Source organism: Equus quagga, chromosome 18 (assembly GCF_021613505.1).
Source record: "Equus quagga isolate Etosha38 chromosome 18, UCLA_HA_Equagga_1.0, whole genome shotgun sequence".
Lineage (NCBI taxonomy): Eukaryota > Metazoa > Chordata > Mammalia > Perissodactyla > Equidae > Equus > Equus quagga.
Window position 1 is genome coordinate 40287431 of NC_060284.1, and position 17108 is coordinate 40304538.

At 36.3% G+C, this 17108-nt stretch overlaps 1 protein-coding gene across 1 annotated transcript in view; it reads left to right on the plus strand.

The window, feature by feature from the left end:
- The window catches only part of STXBP3 (syntaxin binding protein 3), a 60608-nt gene that overhangs the window by 20405 nt on the left and 23095 nt on the right, over positions 1-17108 (plus strand). Inside the window, exons 7-9 of the mRNA XM_046645556.1 lie at positions 4598-4752; positions 7561-7651; positions 10629-10753. Coding sequence (XP_046501512.1) covers positions 4598-4752; positions 7561-7651; positions 10629-10753 — 371 coding nt within the window. The remainder of the gene's footprint in view (positions 1-4597; positions 4753-7560; positions 7652-10628; positions 10754-17108) is intronic.

Consider the following 17108-nt stretch of genomic DNA (forward strand, 5'->3'; position numbering starts at 1 on the left):
ATATGAGTGAAATCATACCATGTTTGTCTTTCTCTGTCTGGCTTATTTCGCTTAACGTAATACCCTCAAGATCCATCCATGTTGTTGTGAATGGGATGATTTTGTCATTTTTTATGGCTGAATAGTATTCCATTGTATATATACACATCATCTTTATCCATTCATCAGTTGATGGGCACTTGGGTTGATTCCACCTCTTTGGCTATTGTGAATAATGCTGCAATGAACATAGCGCTGCATAAATCTCTTTGAATTGTTGATTTCAAGTTCTTGGGATAAATACCCAGTATACCCAGAATTTTAAACAGTCCATAAATAAACATTTCCCATGATGAAGGGAGGGACATGAGTGCTAAATTGGAATACAACATTAATAATGAAAGTGGAGCTTAAATTTCACATCTGCCACTAAGTCTTGTGTATGTAAAGTTTTACACACACTCTTAGATTATGAAATCAAAAGATTTTGAGCACAGTTTTTGTTAAAAGACTCCAAAGAAATAAATACTTTTAGCTTCTGTAACCATTTGTGATATTAAAACAAATGTTCTTTAATAAACTTTTTATATAACATTATATAAATTATTTATTTTGATTTGTAAAATAAAGAATTTTTGTTGATTTGTTTTGCCTTGGGAATGAGCCTCCAATTAATAGTAATGATAATTGCAAATACATACTGTGTCAGACACTTTTCTAAATGTATTCATGTAATCCTCACAATAGCCCTTTGAATAGATGGTAATTCTGTCTCCATTTGAAAGATGAGGAAATCAAAGAGGTTAAGTACGTCACTTGCCCCACGTCACACAGCTAGTGCATTGTTCAGCTTTGTTGTGTTCTGTTCTCTGTGTTTGGATTTTAGCATTTCACAGAATTGAAATAGTGTACTGTTGTTTGGAACCATAAGAGATAGAAAGGTCCTAGATAGAAGATAAAAAGAATGACAAACGCGTAGCAACAGAGATTGGATTGGTGGTTCCCATAGGGGAAAGGTGGGAGCGGGGAGGGCATAAGGGGTGATTAGGCACACATGTACGGTGATGGATTATAATTAGTTTTGGGGTGGTGAACATGATGTAATCTACACAGAATTCGAAATATATTACAGTGTACACCTAAAAGAAAAATATTTTGGCAAAAAAACCATTATTAACTAAAAAAAAAAGAAAGGCCCTAGATAAGGGATTTCTTTTTTGTTATTGCTGTTTTTGACAAAGAAAGATTAGAGTCCAAATTGTAAAATTTTCGGATATCTGCTTAGCATTAAACTGTTTTTCAAATGTTACCTTTAGACCTGTTCCTTTTAATATGATGTGTAAATTTAGTGTAGGGTGAAAATGGGCTTCCTAAAATGATGTAGGATGTAAACAGTAGTGTGATAAATATTATAAACATATTCAGAGCATCTTGCTGCACAGAAGATAAATATAGTTTTAGCCTAACATTTCGTTAACATTCTGCGATTGCTGTATTTGAAGGAGAGGTTTGTAAAATATCTGACTAATTTGACAGCCGAAGGAAATAGTTTGTTTTTGTGTGTATAGAGAAATCTCATGGGAATCTTGTGCTTATCAGTCTTTGCAAAATGCTGTGATTATTTAAGATCCTGTCTGCTTTGTTTTTCCCCTAAGAAGTTTTTCTTTTAATTTACTTCCTTGGTAAACATCTTAAGAGGGTTTACTTAATAAATTTAACTATTATGGAGAAATTACAGTGAAAATATTTTGAACTTTTGTTTGTTTACAAGTGAAGATATAAATGAAATACTACTTAAGTGCTTTGAGCTATGAGCAAGGGCCTATATGAGCATTTATCAAGATCGTGTTCAGTGGACATTGTCTGCTAGGTGCAAAGCAAACTGCTGTGAAAAGATGAGCGAGAGACATGCCTTACCCTCACCTGAACACTGTAAAAGAGATACAAAGTATTATACACCTTAAAAATGATATCAATTAAGATTAGGTTCAACTGCACATAACAAAAATTTAAACTTTCAGTGGCTTAAACAAGATGGAAATTTATTTTTTGGTAATATAAGTCAGGAAATGGGCTATATGAGGCTAGTATACTGGCTCTGCAAATTGTCAGGGGCCTAGTCTCTTAGGCATGGCCCTCATGATCCAAGATGACTGTAGAATTATTACATCTTCATTTGAGGAAGCAGGATGAAAGAGAGAAAGAACGAAGTACATAATTTTCATTTATATCCTATTAGCTAAAATTTAGTCACATTGCTGCTTAAGTGCATAGGAAAGAGAAAGGTAGTCTTTTGGCTGGGCATGTGGCTGCTTTTCCCAAAGAATTGGTATGATCGCTGAAGAGTAAGGGAAGAATGATTTTTGGGAGGCAGCTTGCAGTCTGCCACAAGAGAAGAGAGATTAATTCTTACTAGGAGAATGGGAAAACATTTGAAGAGTGGATAGAATTTCATAAGATAGTAATGAAGAGGGAAAGAATATTTTAGGAAGTGAGAACAGCCTGAGTGTAAAGATACAGAAGCAGAAAAGTGCAAAGGAGCAGGAGGAATATGGATTATAAGGGATAAAGGTATGATAGATCGGCTGTCTCTTTAGGTAGGCTGGGACCATGTTGTAGGAACCTCTAGGTCTCATCAAGAATGATGGTAGAAAATGGGCTGGTGCAGAAAATTGTGGGACTAGTCCTAAAGTCTTTAAGGAAAAGTAGAACTCAGGAGATCACTGGGGACAGATTGGTGAAGTCGGATATGATAGTGCTCTAAAGAAGAAAAGTTGGACATTGAGCCATGAAGTTGCTTGGAAAGGAAAGAGGTTGACTCACTTCTCCTAAATCCATGAGTCAAAGGGTTTAAAGAAAGCTCTCTCTTTCAGAGGGTTTAAGGTAATTAATGCTATCGCATATATGTTAAGGCAGTTGGAAAGCATTCAAGAATATAGGAGAGTTTGTTTACAGTGGACCCTTAGGGAGTACAGAATCTGGTATAGTTAGTGGAGAGAGTGCTAGAAGGTGTCTAGGTAGAAAGAACTAAGTTAGCTATAGATTGCAAGAAAAGCAGACGAAAGTTGGGGGGATGTCTGTACTTAAGGAGCTGATTGTGGGTCACAAAGATGAAGAAAGCATTTGGTAATAGTCTAAAGGAACCTGTAATGGTGGTGATGGAAAGTGGGGAGAAGGAGGAGAAGGAGGGAAAGGGAAGAAATGTGAGCGTAGAATGAAAAGCAGCTCCAAAATTCTTTTTGGTTCATTGGAGTATTAAACTGTGGTAACAACTCCCAACTCTCAGTGCGTTACAATAACAGAGTTTATTTCTCATTCATCTTATTGTCCATCGTGGTCTGACTGGGGCTTTGCTCTACGTCGTCTTCATTCTGGGACTGAGGCTGAAGGAGTAGCTGCTGTTTGGGACATAGAAGAGGGAAGAGAGGTGGTGGAGCCACAAATTGGCTTTTAAAGCTTCTGTGGGGAAGTGACACATCTCACTTCTACTCACATACCAATGACCATAGCCAAGCCTGACATCAGAGAGTGGGAAGTGTACTCCCATAGGGAGAGGCCCTGGGGGGAGAGGCAGTAAATATTTTTGAAGAAATAGTATTATCTACTGCAGTGGGATAGTAGACTATGAGGAAGCCACAGTCCAGCTGTATAGGGTGCTTGTTGGTAGTTAATACAGCATCCAAGGCTTTGAGCAGCACAGACATAAGTAAATTAGCTGTAGCTAAATCTCAGTCCGTGCTCAGGCTGCTGCAGTTGGTGAGTTATGTTCAGAGAAGTGAATGAGTTTGTATGAAAAGAAATGCAGGGAAGTTTATTCATAATTCATTAGTTAACCTATGATGTTTATTACACACCTCTGTTACACTCAATACATTATCCTGGGCTAAGGGGGATAACTATCATTGTTTAAAAAAAAACCAAAAATTATTTTATCGGGGGGAACTCTCAACCCCAAATAGAGAGCTGCTTCTTTTGTGTTGTTGAAATAACACAATAATAGTAAATCTCTAATCCAGTTTTTCACACGTAAGTAAATGCTTTTGTTGAAGAAATACATCTGTGAGGTTTCACTGTATATATGGTAAGACCAATGCTATGTCTGGCACAGTGCCATATCTTTTGGGGAAGTATATTTCTATTTTAAGGATGTGAAGAGTGTAAGCTAAAGAAGTGAAGATATATGTCAACTATGGAAAGTTTCTAGGTTATTCTCTAATGGGTTAGGATTTTTAATGTACGTCAAATATACAGACCAGTTTTGGCTTTGTTGTATTCTTTGTGCTAGGTATTAGATTTTTATTTTAGTTTGACTGCCTCAGATTCCTTCATCTGTTGCACAGGTAGTGAAAAGCATACAGTACACTCTGTATATGAAACAAGAATTGAAGGAGAGAGGTAGACTAAGCAGGAAAGGAGAGAGAGAAAAGAAATAAAGGATGAAATCAAGATGACAGAGAAAATGAGATTTGATTAAGGTAAAGACACAGTTGTTTCAGGAAACAGCATGGTTAGTGCAAGTATTTTTTTAGTGTCCCAAATAATAGCCACATTTTTCTTGAGATTTTTTTTTTAATCAAGTCTCCAAATTGACAAGGTCACTTTTTTTGGCCTAACTTAGGTATATACTCTTGATGTACCAGATGCATTCTATTACTGTTACAGTCCAGACCCTAGTAATGCAAACGGAAAAGATGCCATAATGGAAGCGATGGCTGAGCAGATAGTTACAGTATGTGCTACCCTGGATGAAAATCCTGGAGTAAGATATAAAAGGTAAGACATTCAGTAGTGTCTGTATAGGTTATGCTTTCTGTTTCTCTCCAGTATAGAGGTAAGAAATGTCTCTGTGCTTTTGTGTATTGGTTTGCAGAATTTATTTTCCCTGTAAACCTATACTGTACATATAGGAGATTTTACGTTTAAGGTTTAAACTTTAGAGTGACTAATAGCCTCTGTTACTAAATTTCAGAGCTTAAATTTAGTATGATTTATGGACGTATTTTTTCATGAGTTTAAAGAATGCTTAGAGGAAATGTCTTTGTCCTATGGGGGTACAGTTTTACATTTAATATTTTGTTAAATTTCCACCAAATTTAAATGACGATGTTATCTGGGTACTGGTTATGGTGTCTAAGTATGTATAGTATCTAATCCCAGTGGCCATTTAAAATAGATGTCAGGGCTTTTTTAAGAGGTGAAGTTTGATTTTAGCACTGTGTACCTTTATTTATTTCCTTCTTTTTAAAAATAAGCTTTACTGTAAAGTGCATATAAATTACATATATATGGCTTGATAAATCATTCCAAAGTGAACATACCCATCTAACCCTAAGGTCAAGAAGTAAGACATTAACAGTATCTCAGAGGCTCCCCTCATGATCCTTTTAGTCACCACTTCCTTCCCACTCCCCAAAGGTAACTACTATCCTGACTTCTAACGCATATTTTAGTTTTGCCTGAGTTTGAAGTTGGTATAAGTGGAATCATATGGTATTTTTTGTTTCTGTCTTCTTTATTCAGCATTATGTTCTGAAAGTCATCCATGTTGTTCTGTATAGCCAGACAGCTTGGATTTTAATCTCTGCTACTTACTAGCTGTGTGAGTCGTCTGCCTTCAGTTTCCTTATATAACTGTGAAATGGGAATGGTAATAGTACCCACTTTATGAGGTTGTTGTTAGAATTAAATGAGTTAATATCTGTAAAGCACTCAGAATAGTGCATGGCATTAATAAAATGGTAATAGTAAATACACTGTACTACTGCTAATAATATTATCACACGTTTCTCTTTTAAAAGATTCTTGAAATGTTGGCATTTGTGAAGTTAGTTGACTGAATTGTTTAATTTCAAACTCATGTAGTGCTTTACATTCAAGTTACATTATCCTTAACCATTTAGAAAATCTACTATTAATTACTTAGAAAAATTATAGTAAATAGTAAATCTCCTTAATTCAGATGTTAACAGACAAGCTCTTTATTCATACCTCAGATGTTGGAAACATTCTTTTCCTTGTAGATGAAATGCTAATTACATTCTGAACTCAGTGGAGCCGAGCTAAGTGGTTTATCTTCTGCTAGAGTTCGGTCTCTGTTCAAGCTTCTGCTCTTGGTGATTGGCTGTGTTCAGGGAAATGAGTAAATGTAACCAGTTTATAATTTAATAGCTCACCTAGGGACCTGTTTTGACTTACTGTACTAGTTAAATAATAATCTAGGCTTTTAAAATCCTACCTGTTCTTTCACAAAGTATAACTGTATGTCTTAGGGACTTTTAAAGTGCAATTCTAACGTGAAATTATTTCCTTTTGAAAATATTTTAAAGCAAATCATGTAATAAATTATTCCTTGTAGTTCCTGCTTTATTTATTTTTAAGGTATAAAACCTAAAGATTCTTTAACATTTTGAAGCCCTCACAATGAGACCCTCCATTTTTGAGATTGGCGTGCTATTTGAAGAGCCTTTTCCAATATTTTTCTTGTAGACTTGGAAGTTACACTAATGCCGCTGGTCATGAAGTTACAATCTAGAATACAATTTTATCGTTTTAGAATACAGTCATAGACAAGATTTTATGCAAGAGGCTATATTGGAAAGTTGGCTAAATGTTGGAGAATGTGGGAAAATTTCACACTGCTAGTGGGCAGGATAATTGGTCGACTACTTTGGAGAGTTAATAATGGTAATATCTAGAAAAGTTAAAAATGTACATACTCTGTGACCCAGCAATTATACTTTTAGATGTAATATATCTAGAGAAACATGTAAATGGAGATATATGTCTGAAGATATCTGTCTCAATGTTGTTTGCAATAGTATAAAATTGAGAATGACTTAAATGTCCATCTTTAGGAGAATGAATACATAGAATCAAGTAAAATCATATGATGGGATACTATATAGAACTAAAAATAAATTCGGATAAATGTGTCAACAAAGATCTCAAATATGTATATAACAGTAAAAACATATACTGTTAAAACATGTTGAACTATAAATATGTAATAGTAATGACAGGAAGAATACACACCAAATTCATCATAGTGGTTGCCTTGGTGGGGGAATAGTGGTAGGGGAGAAGACCAGGAATTGGGAGGGGAATAAAGGGAGCTGCAATTTTATTTATAATATTTTATTTCCTTTATATTATGAATATCTGAAGTATGCATGATAAGGTTTACATTTGTAAATACAGACAAATTGGTATAGCATTGTATTTGATATATTATCTGAGCTTTTCCATGTTTATAATATCTTCTAAATTAATAAATTACATGGAGGCTGGCCTGGTGGTGCAGTGTTTAAGTTCTCATGTTCCACTTTGGTGGCCCAGGTTTCGCTGGTTTGGATCCCGGGTGTGGACCTACACACTGCTCATCAAGCCATGCTGTGGCAGGCGTCCCACGTATAAAGTAGAGGAAGATGGGCACAGATGTTAGCTCAGGGGTAATCTTCCTCAAAAAAATAAATTAGTAAATAAAAATAAGTTACATGGTTTAATTTTAGAATTCAACTTTATGATATTGTAAAGTATGTCTTGAAAGAAAAATAATTGTTTGAACATTTTTTCCCTTTCTAGTAAACCTCTAGATAATGCCAGTAAGCTTGCCCAGCTTGTTGAAAAAAAACTTGAAAACTACTACAAGATTGATGAAAAGAGCCTAATAAAGGTAATGTATAAAAGGCAAACAGTGATTATGCATAAAGTGTGCCTTATTTCTTTATAAGCCAAAGACACTGTTGTTTGTTCATTTTCCAGTATTGAGTCGGGAATCATTAACACAGATCCCCAGTATTGACTTGGGACTCGTTAATATAGATGGTCGTGGAAACCTTAACAGACAGGGTGGTTTAGTGGGGAAGATATGGGTTCTCAAGTAAGCACTGTGTCCAATTCCTGGCTCTGCCATTTAATTTATAGATATGTCAGTTGGGAAAATTATATAACTTCTCTGTGCCTAAGTTTTCTTATCAATAAAATGGGGATAATAAGAGAATACGTATTTTATAAATGAGTGAGAGGATTAAATGACTTAATACAGTAAAGTTCATAGGATAATACTTGCCACTGAGTAATAAATTTAGTTATTTAATAAATATAGTTAGGGGCTGGCCCCGTGGCCAAGTGGTTAAGTTCACAAGCTCCGCTTTGGCGGCCCTGGGTTTCAATGGTTCGGATCCTGGGCACGGACATGGCACCTCCCGTCAGGCCACATTGAGGCAGTGTCCCACATGCCACAACTAGAAGGACCCACAACTAAAATACACAACTATGCAACTGTGTACTGGGGGGATTTGGGGAGAAAATGCAGAAAGGAGAAAAAAGGGGATTGGCAACAGTTGTTGGCTCAGGTGCCAATCTTTAAAAAAAATAAAAATAAATAAATATAGTTATTCCTGTTATTACTAATCTGTGACCTTGGACAAATTACTCTGAGATGTATTTTCATCTGTAAAATGGATGAGATAATATGTACCTTGTTTGGTTGGCATGAAACTTAGATGAGTTAACATGTAAGTGTTTGGCACATGTAGAAGTTTAATAAATGGCAGCTGTTATTATCTTATGAAGATAGTATAAAGTAATCAAAGACTAAGGTTGGAACCTGGGGAATACCAGCATTTAGGCTTGGGTTGGAGAATGAAGAGCCTGAGGAGACTGACAGAGCTGGTACTGGAAAGCTAGGAAGCCATGTTGCAGTAGCTGAAGAATGAAAGGAAGGAACTGCTGATAGTTTGGAAGAGGAGATGGGCAAGGAAGCCACCAAGTACAATGCTCTGTGATAGGTGGAATGAGAGAATACGTAGAATGCAATGGGAATGTAGGTGGGGGCTGTCTTACTCCAACTGGAGTCTTGGAAGGTGTCCTAGAGGAAGGAGGCCCTTGAGCTTGAAGAGTGAGTATAACATTATAGAAGAGGGAGTTTATTGCTTGGATAACAGGATTCTTTAGGCAGAGGCATAGAGAAAAGGCAAAATTCACAGAGAAACAAGTTGACTAGAATGGAAGTTGTAAGCTTAGATGTAAGGTTAGTTTAGAACTTTAGAAAGTATTAGTTTTTGTTTCGGAGGTCTAGTGAAAGCTGTTCTGGTTGTAGTTATGAAGACAGTCGCTGAAGACAGTCGCTGAGTACACATAGACAGTCAAGAAATATGTGTTGAATGAAGAGATATTCAATCAATATATTAATAAATATCCTATTAGTTCTTCATGATTTCAATGAAAAAAGGCAAAATCCACAAAAAGCAAACTTGTTCTTTCCATTCTTTGAGAAATTAGACATCCTACAAATGCTTGATACCTTTCCTCCATTCAAGGGCCTGATAAAGTGTCACCTCTTTTTTGAAGCCTTTCTTGACTATTCAGGTCAAGTGATGCATCCTCCCACATACTGTCATAACCCCAGGCCCTGATATAGCACTTGTATTGCATTATTTTTTTCCTATTCGTCTTTCTGAAGACTCATAACTTAGATGTAGTGTTGAGGGCTTACTGAGTTCCAGGCACTGTGCTAAATGTTTCATGATATTATTACATTTAATCTTTGCAATAATCTTATAAGGCAGAGGTTCTAGTTATATTTTGTTTTACAAATGAGAATACTGAGATATTAACAAGTTAAGCGATTTCTCCAGAGTCATACAGCAAGAAAGTGGTCAAGCTGGACTCAGACCCAGATCTGTCTGATTCCACAGGCTGTGCTCTTTACCACCATATCGTACTATCTCAAGGTTTATTTAAATGAGTGAATGGTTAATTTAAAAATTTTTTTGAAGATCTAGTCTATGTAATTTACCTCTGCTATATGTAAATAAATAGGAAGTATTGTGTAATGATTATAGTTATCTCTTACTACTTTGAGTAATAATCCAAAGAATTTATTACTTTTTAGAATGAAGTGTGAAAGATACTGATATTAACAATTTTTCCAGCACTATTATTCACTCTTTAAGGATTAGTGCCATTTGTGAGTTAATGATGACAAGGCCTTCATTATGATTTATCATCTTATCTGGCATCAATATAATCTTTTAAAGTAGCACAGTTGTTAAGAACGTAGGCTGTGGAGTAAAGCTGACCTGGGTTTAACTCTCCATTCTGCCACTTACTAGCTATGTGATTTGGGCAAGTTACTTAATTTTAAGCCTTAATGCCCTTATTGTCAGATGGAGATAATAATACATACTGTCTCACAGGGTTGGTATAAGAATTAAATAATATATGTATTTCTTGTTTAGCACAATGTATAGCACAAAGAGCTCAAGTAGTAGCTACTATTCATAATTTTATCAGCTTTAATGTTTATGGAGCTGAATTTTTAAGAAAATAGATTTAGTGCAAGCCAGATGTTACCGTTTTTAAAGGAATTTTCACAATATCATTGTGCATAGCCCCTTAATCTAATTATGAAAGCTTTTGGTTTTGTAATCTTGTTTTTTTCTTCTATTGTGCCACTCAGATTTTTCTGTTTTAATATAATTTCACATTCTTAAGGTAATTAGCCGTTTTTTTGTTTCTTTTTGTGTGTTTTCGTGGGGGGAAGGGACAGAACTTAGAAGAGTCAGCTTTTGTTTTCTAAGATGTTAAAAACATGTTGACACAAAGAAATTGAGGTTTCCTAAGATAATTTTATCTTGTTATTCCAGGGCAAAACTCATTCCCAGCTCCTAATAATTGATCGTGGCTTTGATCCTGTGTCTACTGTTCTGCACGAACTGACCTTTCAGGCAATGGCATATGATCTATTGCCAATTGAGAATGATACGTACAAGTAAGTGTAACCTGAAGGGCTTATAAAGGGCATATACAAACAGGATAGGATACACGCATTTAATGATTTATGTAGGTACCAGAAACCTAAAGCCCCTCTACCTTTTTGTTCAGAAACTTTATCCTTCTCTTACCCCTGTAGTCATAATCTATTAAAAATATCTTGACCTTGTAAGTTAATGGGTAATTTCACTGCTTTGAAGCTTTTTTGGTGTATTTACTTCCTTAACTACGTCTAAAACAAAGCTACATTTAAACAGGTGGATTTTGACTTTTCACTTATGTTAAGAGTGAATACTAGGACCACTACTGTGTTTATTGAAGTGTGGAAACCATATTCAAACTGGTTAGGCTGTAATTATTCTGAATCACACACCCAAAAGTATTTGTGTCTTGTCAATGTAGTTTATTGAAAAAGATTAGAAGACTGGAAAACTAAATAGGATGGCTGTTGAGTATAGGCACAGTTTTACCAATTTGGTACCTATTATTGATTTAACTTGATATAAGCATATTTACTTTAAAAGTAATGTCAAATAGAAAGCTAAATGAAATGTCTTTTCTGTCAAGGAACCATTTTACTGTATCTGTGTGTCATTTATGAGTGTGTATATATGTGCGTGTATATACATACTACATTTTATTTGATATCATAATCTCTAAATCCAAATTGGCATTTTTCAGCTAAGATTTACTGCTTGAGCATAGTAGTAAAAATGAAAATTAGGCATTTTTGTAAAATTTTATGTTTAATTTAGTAATTTTAATAGATTAAAAAGATTCAAACATGTGATAATTATAATACTTAATATTTTTTCTTAAACCAAATATTGTTAAACTAATTTTGTATTTTCTGTTTTTATTTGCATTCTGGTCAAATCTCGGCTTCTTAGTTTTTCTCTGTGTTATTTGTATTAATGTCAGATGACATAGAGAAATCAACATAGCTCTTTTTCTAACGTAAAAGTAGTTTCAAGCAGTTTACAGTCATATACCACATAACGATGTTTCAGTCCATGATGGGCCACATATACGACGGTCATCCCATAAGATTAGTACCATACAGCCTAGGTGTGTAGTAGGCTACACCATCTAGGTTTGTGTAAGTGCACTCTATGATGTTCGTACGACTAAATCTCCTAAAGTCGCATATCTTATAGAATGTATCCTCATCAATTAAGCAACACGTGACTGTATTCAGAATTTTCAGAAGGGCTATTATCGTTATTAAAGGATATCTCTTATCCTTTAACTCTCTAAACCTGTATTGCTTAAGAGATTTATAAAAGAATTAAACTGATAGATACTAAAGGATTTGCTTCCAGACTATAGACATACATTTGAGATACTTCTAACCTAGTATTTAAAATATTTATCTCTCTTAAGTTTGCTGGCAAGCAAAGCAAGGTTTAAGTTTTTAAGAGTAAGGGAGAGACTTAAAAAAACAAACAGCCAGGCTTTTTGGGGTGGGCGGAGCAACGGCGGGGTGAGCTGACCCGGGATTCTCTCCCCTCCAAAATACAACAAAAGATTGGAAGAACTGAATTTCAGAGAATAAACATAATGCCAGCTCGTTAGAGACCTACAATACCAAGAAGGCGGAGATCATAAACCTAGCTTTACACCTTCGGAGGCGCTGGAACAGTAGGTGAGAACATCGCTCCCTCCCCTAGAGTCTGCCATCGCTGCGGTGCAGGTCGGGAAGGAGCCGGGGAGGGGCCGCGCGACCGGGGGATCATCCAGGACTCCTGCCGCTGATTCAGTGGAGACCCGCTGACAGGGGGAAAGCTTCCATCCGCGGGGACCCTATGAATCAAGGGCCTTGGGAGACCAGAGAACAGAACTGATCTGAACCCAGACAGGCACGTGTGAGTAACAGCCCCTCCCCCTCAGCAAAGCCAGTGGGCGCAGCCATCTTGCCCCAAGGCGGAGAGCTAACATGCTGCTCTCGACCCCCATCTAGTGGCAACAGGCTGTAACTGCAACTGAATGCTACCACCATGCGAAAAAACTGCTCCTCTACCATCCAGCAATTTATAAAAGCCCCAGACCAGAAGGAAAACAATAAAAACACAGAATTAAGTCCTGAGGACTTGGAATTAGGTAAACTAAGTGATAATGCATTCAGAGCAGCTATAATCAAAAAACTCAATGAGATAGAGAGAAAGCTAGAGAAATAAGCCGAGTTCTGGAGTTACTTCACAAAAGAGATTGAAATCATAAAGAAGAATCAAACAGAATTACTTGAGATGAAAAACACAATGGACCAGATAAAACAGAATATGGATTCCCTGAATGCCCGTGTAGACAACATAGAGGAGAAAATTAGCATAATCGAGGACAGACAGGCTGAATGGCGCCAGACAGAGGAAGAAAGAGAACTAAGAATTTAAAAAAATGAGGAAAATCTCCAAGAGATAATGGATTCAATGAGGAGTAAGAACATAAGGATCATAGGAATTCCCGAGAATATGGAAAAGGAAAATGGAGCAGAAAGTGTGCTTAACGAAATTATTGAAGAGAACTTCCCAAATCTAGGGATCAACGGAGAAATGTGTGTAGAAGAGGGTTTTAGATCTCCTAGATTTGTCAATGTAAAAAGAGCTACCCCACGGTACATAGTAGTAAAGTTGGCAAATAGGAATGATAAGGAGAGAATACTCAGGGAAGTAAGGAAAAAAAAGAGAATAACCTATAAAGGAGCCCCTATCAGACTGTCAGCAGATTTCTCTACAGAAACCCTACAGGCTAGGAGAGAATGGAGTGATATATTCAAAGCTTTAAAGGATAAAAACCTTCAGCCAAGAATACTCTATCCAGCAAGAATTTCCTTCAGATATGAGGGAGAAATTAAATCTTTTCCAGACAAACAAAAGTTAAGGGAATTTGTAACTAAAAGCCCTCCATTACAAGAAATCCTCAAGAAGGCTCTCATACTTGAAAAAAGGGAGAAAGGGGACACAATCCACAGACTAGGGAGACCGATGGATAGAACCAGAACAGGATAGCAAATATTCAATTATAGCATTAGGGTAAAAGTAAGGAAACTACCAAAACAAGGACGATCTTAGCAGTCTAACTACAAGTTAATAAGACGAGTTGGAATAAAAAAATGAAAATAATTATTTAGGAGGGGAAGAGCAAAGGGTCTAAATCAGTATTGGTCAAGTAGGTAAGAGACCACCAGAGAATAGTCTATTATACACGAGATTCTAAATACAAACTTCAAGGTAGACACTAAAATAAAGTACAGAACAGAGTCACAAATCATAGATAAGGAAAAATCTAAGAAACCCAGCATAAGAAATTGCAGTATTAAATGGGTAGTCTAAAGCACACAGGAAAAGAAACACAGGAAAACAAGATAATGAGCGACAGATTGACAGCATTAAGTCCACATGCATCAATAATCACTCTCAATGTGAACGGATTGAACTCTCCAATAAAAAGACACAGAGTGGCAAAATGGATTAAAGAACACGATCCAACAATTTGTTGCCTCCAGGAAACACACCTCAGCCCCAAGGACAAACACAGACTCAGGGTGAAGGGGTGGAGGACAATACTTCAAGCAAATAGCAAGGAAAAAAAGGCAGATGTTGCAATTCTCATATCAGACCAAGTGGATTTGAAAATAAGACAGGTAAAAAGAGACACAGAGGGACAATATAAAATGATCAAAGGGACACTTCATCAAGAAGAAGTAACGCTTATAAATATCTATGCACCCAACACAGGAGCACCAAGATTCATAAAGCAACTATTAACAGACCTAAAGGAAGATGTTAAAAACAACACAATAATAGTAGGGGACCTCAACACCCCACTCACATCAATGGACAGATCATCCAGACAGAAAATCAACAAGGAAATAGTGGCGTTAAATGAAAAACTAAAACAATTGGACTTAATAGACATAAATAGATCACTCCACCCTGAAAGAGCTGAATACACATTCTTCACAAGTGCACATGGAACATTCTCTAGGATAGACCATATGTTGGGAAACAAGGCAAGCGTCTACAAATTTAAAAAAATTGAAATAATAACAAGCATCTTCTCAGATCATAGTGCTATAAGGCTAGAAATTAATTACAAGAAAAAAGCTGAGAAAGGCACAAAGATGTGGAGACTAAACAACACACTACTGAACAAGCAATGGATCATTGAAGAAATTAAAGAAGAAATAAAAAAATACCTGGAAACAAATGAAAATGATAACATGCCATACCAACTCATATGGGATACAGCAAAAGCTGTATTAAGAGGAAAATTCATCGCAATACAGGCACATCTTAACAAACAAGAAAAATCCCAAATAAGCAACCTTAAAGCACACCTAACTGAAGTAGAGAAAAAAGAACAAATGAAGCCCAAAGTCAGCAGGAGAGAAATAATAAAAATCAGAGCAGAAATAAATACTATTGAAACGAATAAGGCATTAGAAAGGATCAATGAGACAAAGAGCTGGTTTTTTGAGAAGATAAATAAAATTGACAAACCACCGGCCAGACTTACAAAGAAAAAAAGGGAGAAAGCTCAAATAAACAAAATCAGAAATGAAAGAGGAGAAATAACAACAGACTCTGCAGAAATACAACAGATTATAAGAGAATACTACAAAAAACTATATGCCAACAGAATGGATAGCCTAGAGGAAATGGATAAATTCTTGGACTCCTGCAATCTCCCAAAGCTCACTCAAGAAGAGGCAGACAATTTGAACAGACCAATCACAAGGAAAGAGATTGAAACAGCAATCAAAAACATCCCAAAGAATAAAACCCCAGGACCAGATGGCTTTCCTGGGGAATTCTACCAAACTTTCAGAGAGGATTTAATACCTATCCTTTTCAAGCTATTCCAAAAAATTAGGGAAGATGGAACACTTCCTAACACATTCTATGAGGCCAACATCACGCTGATACCAAAACCTGACAAGGACACCACGAAAAAAGAGAACTACAGGCCAGTATCACTGATGAACATAGATGCAGAAATTCTAAACAAAATTTTGGCAACCAGAATTCAGCAATTCATCAAAAGAATCATACATCAGGATCAGGTGGGATTCATACCAGGGACACAGGGATGGTTCAACATCCGCAAATCAATCAACATGATACACCACATCAACAAACTGAGGAATAAAAACCACATGATCATCTCAATAGATGCAGAGAAGGCATTTGACAAGATCCAACAGCCATTTATGATAAAAACTCTGAACAAAATGGGCATAGAAGGAAACTACCTCAACATAATAAAGGCCATATATGACAAACCCACAGCCAACATCATACTCAGTGGGCAAAAACTGAACCCCATCCCCCTGAAAACAGGAACGAGACAAGGATGCCCTCTATCACCACTCTTATTTAACATAGTACTGGAGGTCCTGGCCAGAGCAATCAGGCAAGAAAAAGGAATAAAAGGAATCCAAATAGGGAGGGAAGAAGTGAAACTCTCACTGTTTGCAGACGACATGATCTTATACATAGAAAACCCCAAAGAATCCATTGGAAAACTCTTAGAAGTAATCAACAACTACAGCAAAGTTGCAGGGTATAAAATCAATTTGCATAAATTAGTAGCATTTCTATACTCCAGTAATGAACCAACAGAAAAAGAACTCAAGAATACATTACCATTCACAATCGCAACAAAAAGAATAAAATACCTTGGGGTAAATTTAACTAAGGAAGTGAAGGACCTATATAATGAAAATTACAAGGCCTTTCTGAGAGAATTGGATGACGACATAAGGAGATGGAAAGACATTCCATGTACATGGATTGGAAGGATAAACATAGTTAAAATGTCCATTCTACCTAAAGCAATCTACAGATTCAACGCCATCCCAATCAGAAGCCCAATGACATTCTTTACAGAATTAGAACAAAGAATCCTAAAATTCATATGGGGCAACAAAAGACCCCGAATTTCTAAAGCACTCCTGAGAAAAAAGAACAAAACGGGAGGCATCACAATCCCTGACTTCAAAACATACTACAAAGCTACAGTAATCAAAACAGCATGGTACTGGTACAAAAACAGGTGCACAGATCAATGGAACAGAATTGAAAGCCCAGAAATAAAACCACACATCTGTGGACAGCTTATCTTTGACAAAGGAGCTGAGGGCATACAATGGAGAAAAGAAAGTCTTTTCAACAAATGGTGCTGGCAAAACTGGAAAGCCACATGTAAAAGAATGAAAATTGACCATTCTTTTTCACCATTCACCAAAATAAACTCAAAATGGATCAAAGACCTAAAGGTGAGACCTGAAACCATAAGGCTTCTGGAAGAAAACGTAGGCAGTACACTCTTTGACATCAGTGTTAAAAGGATCT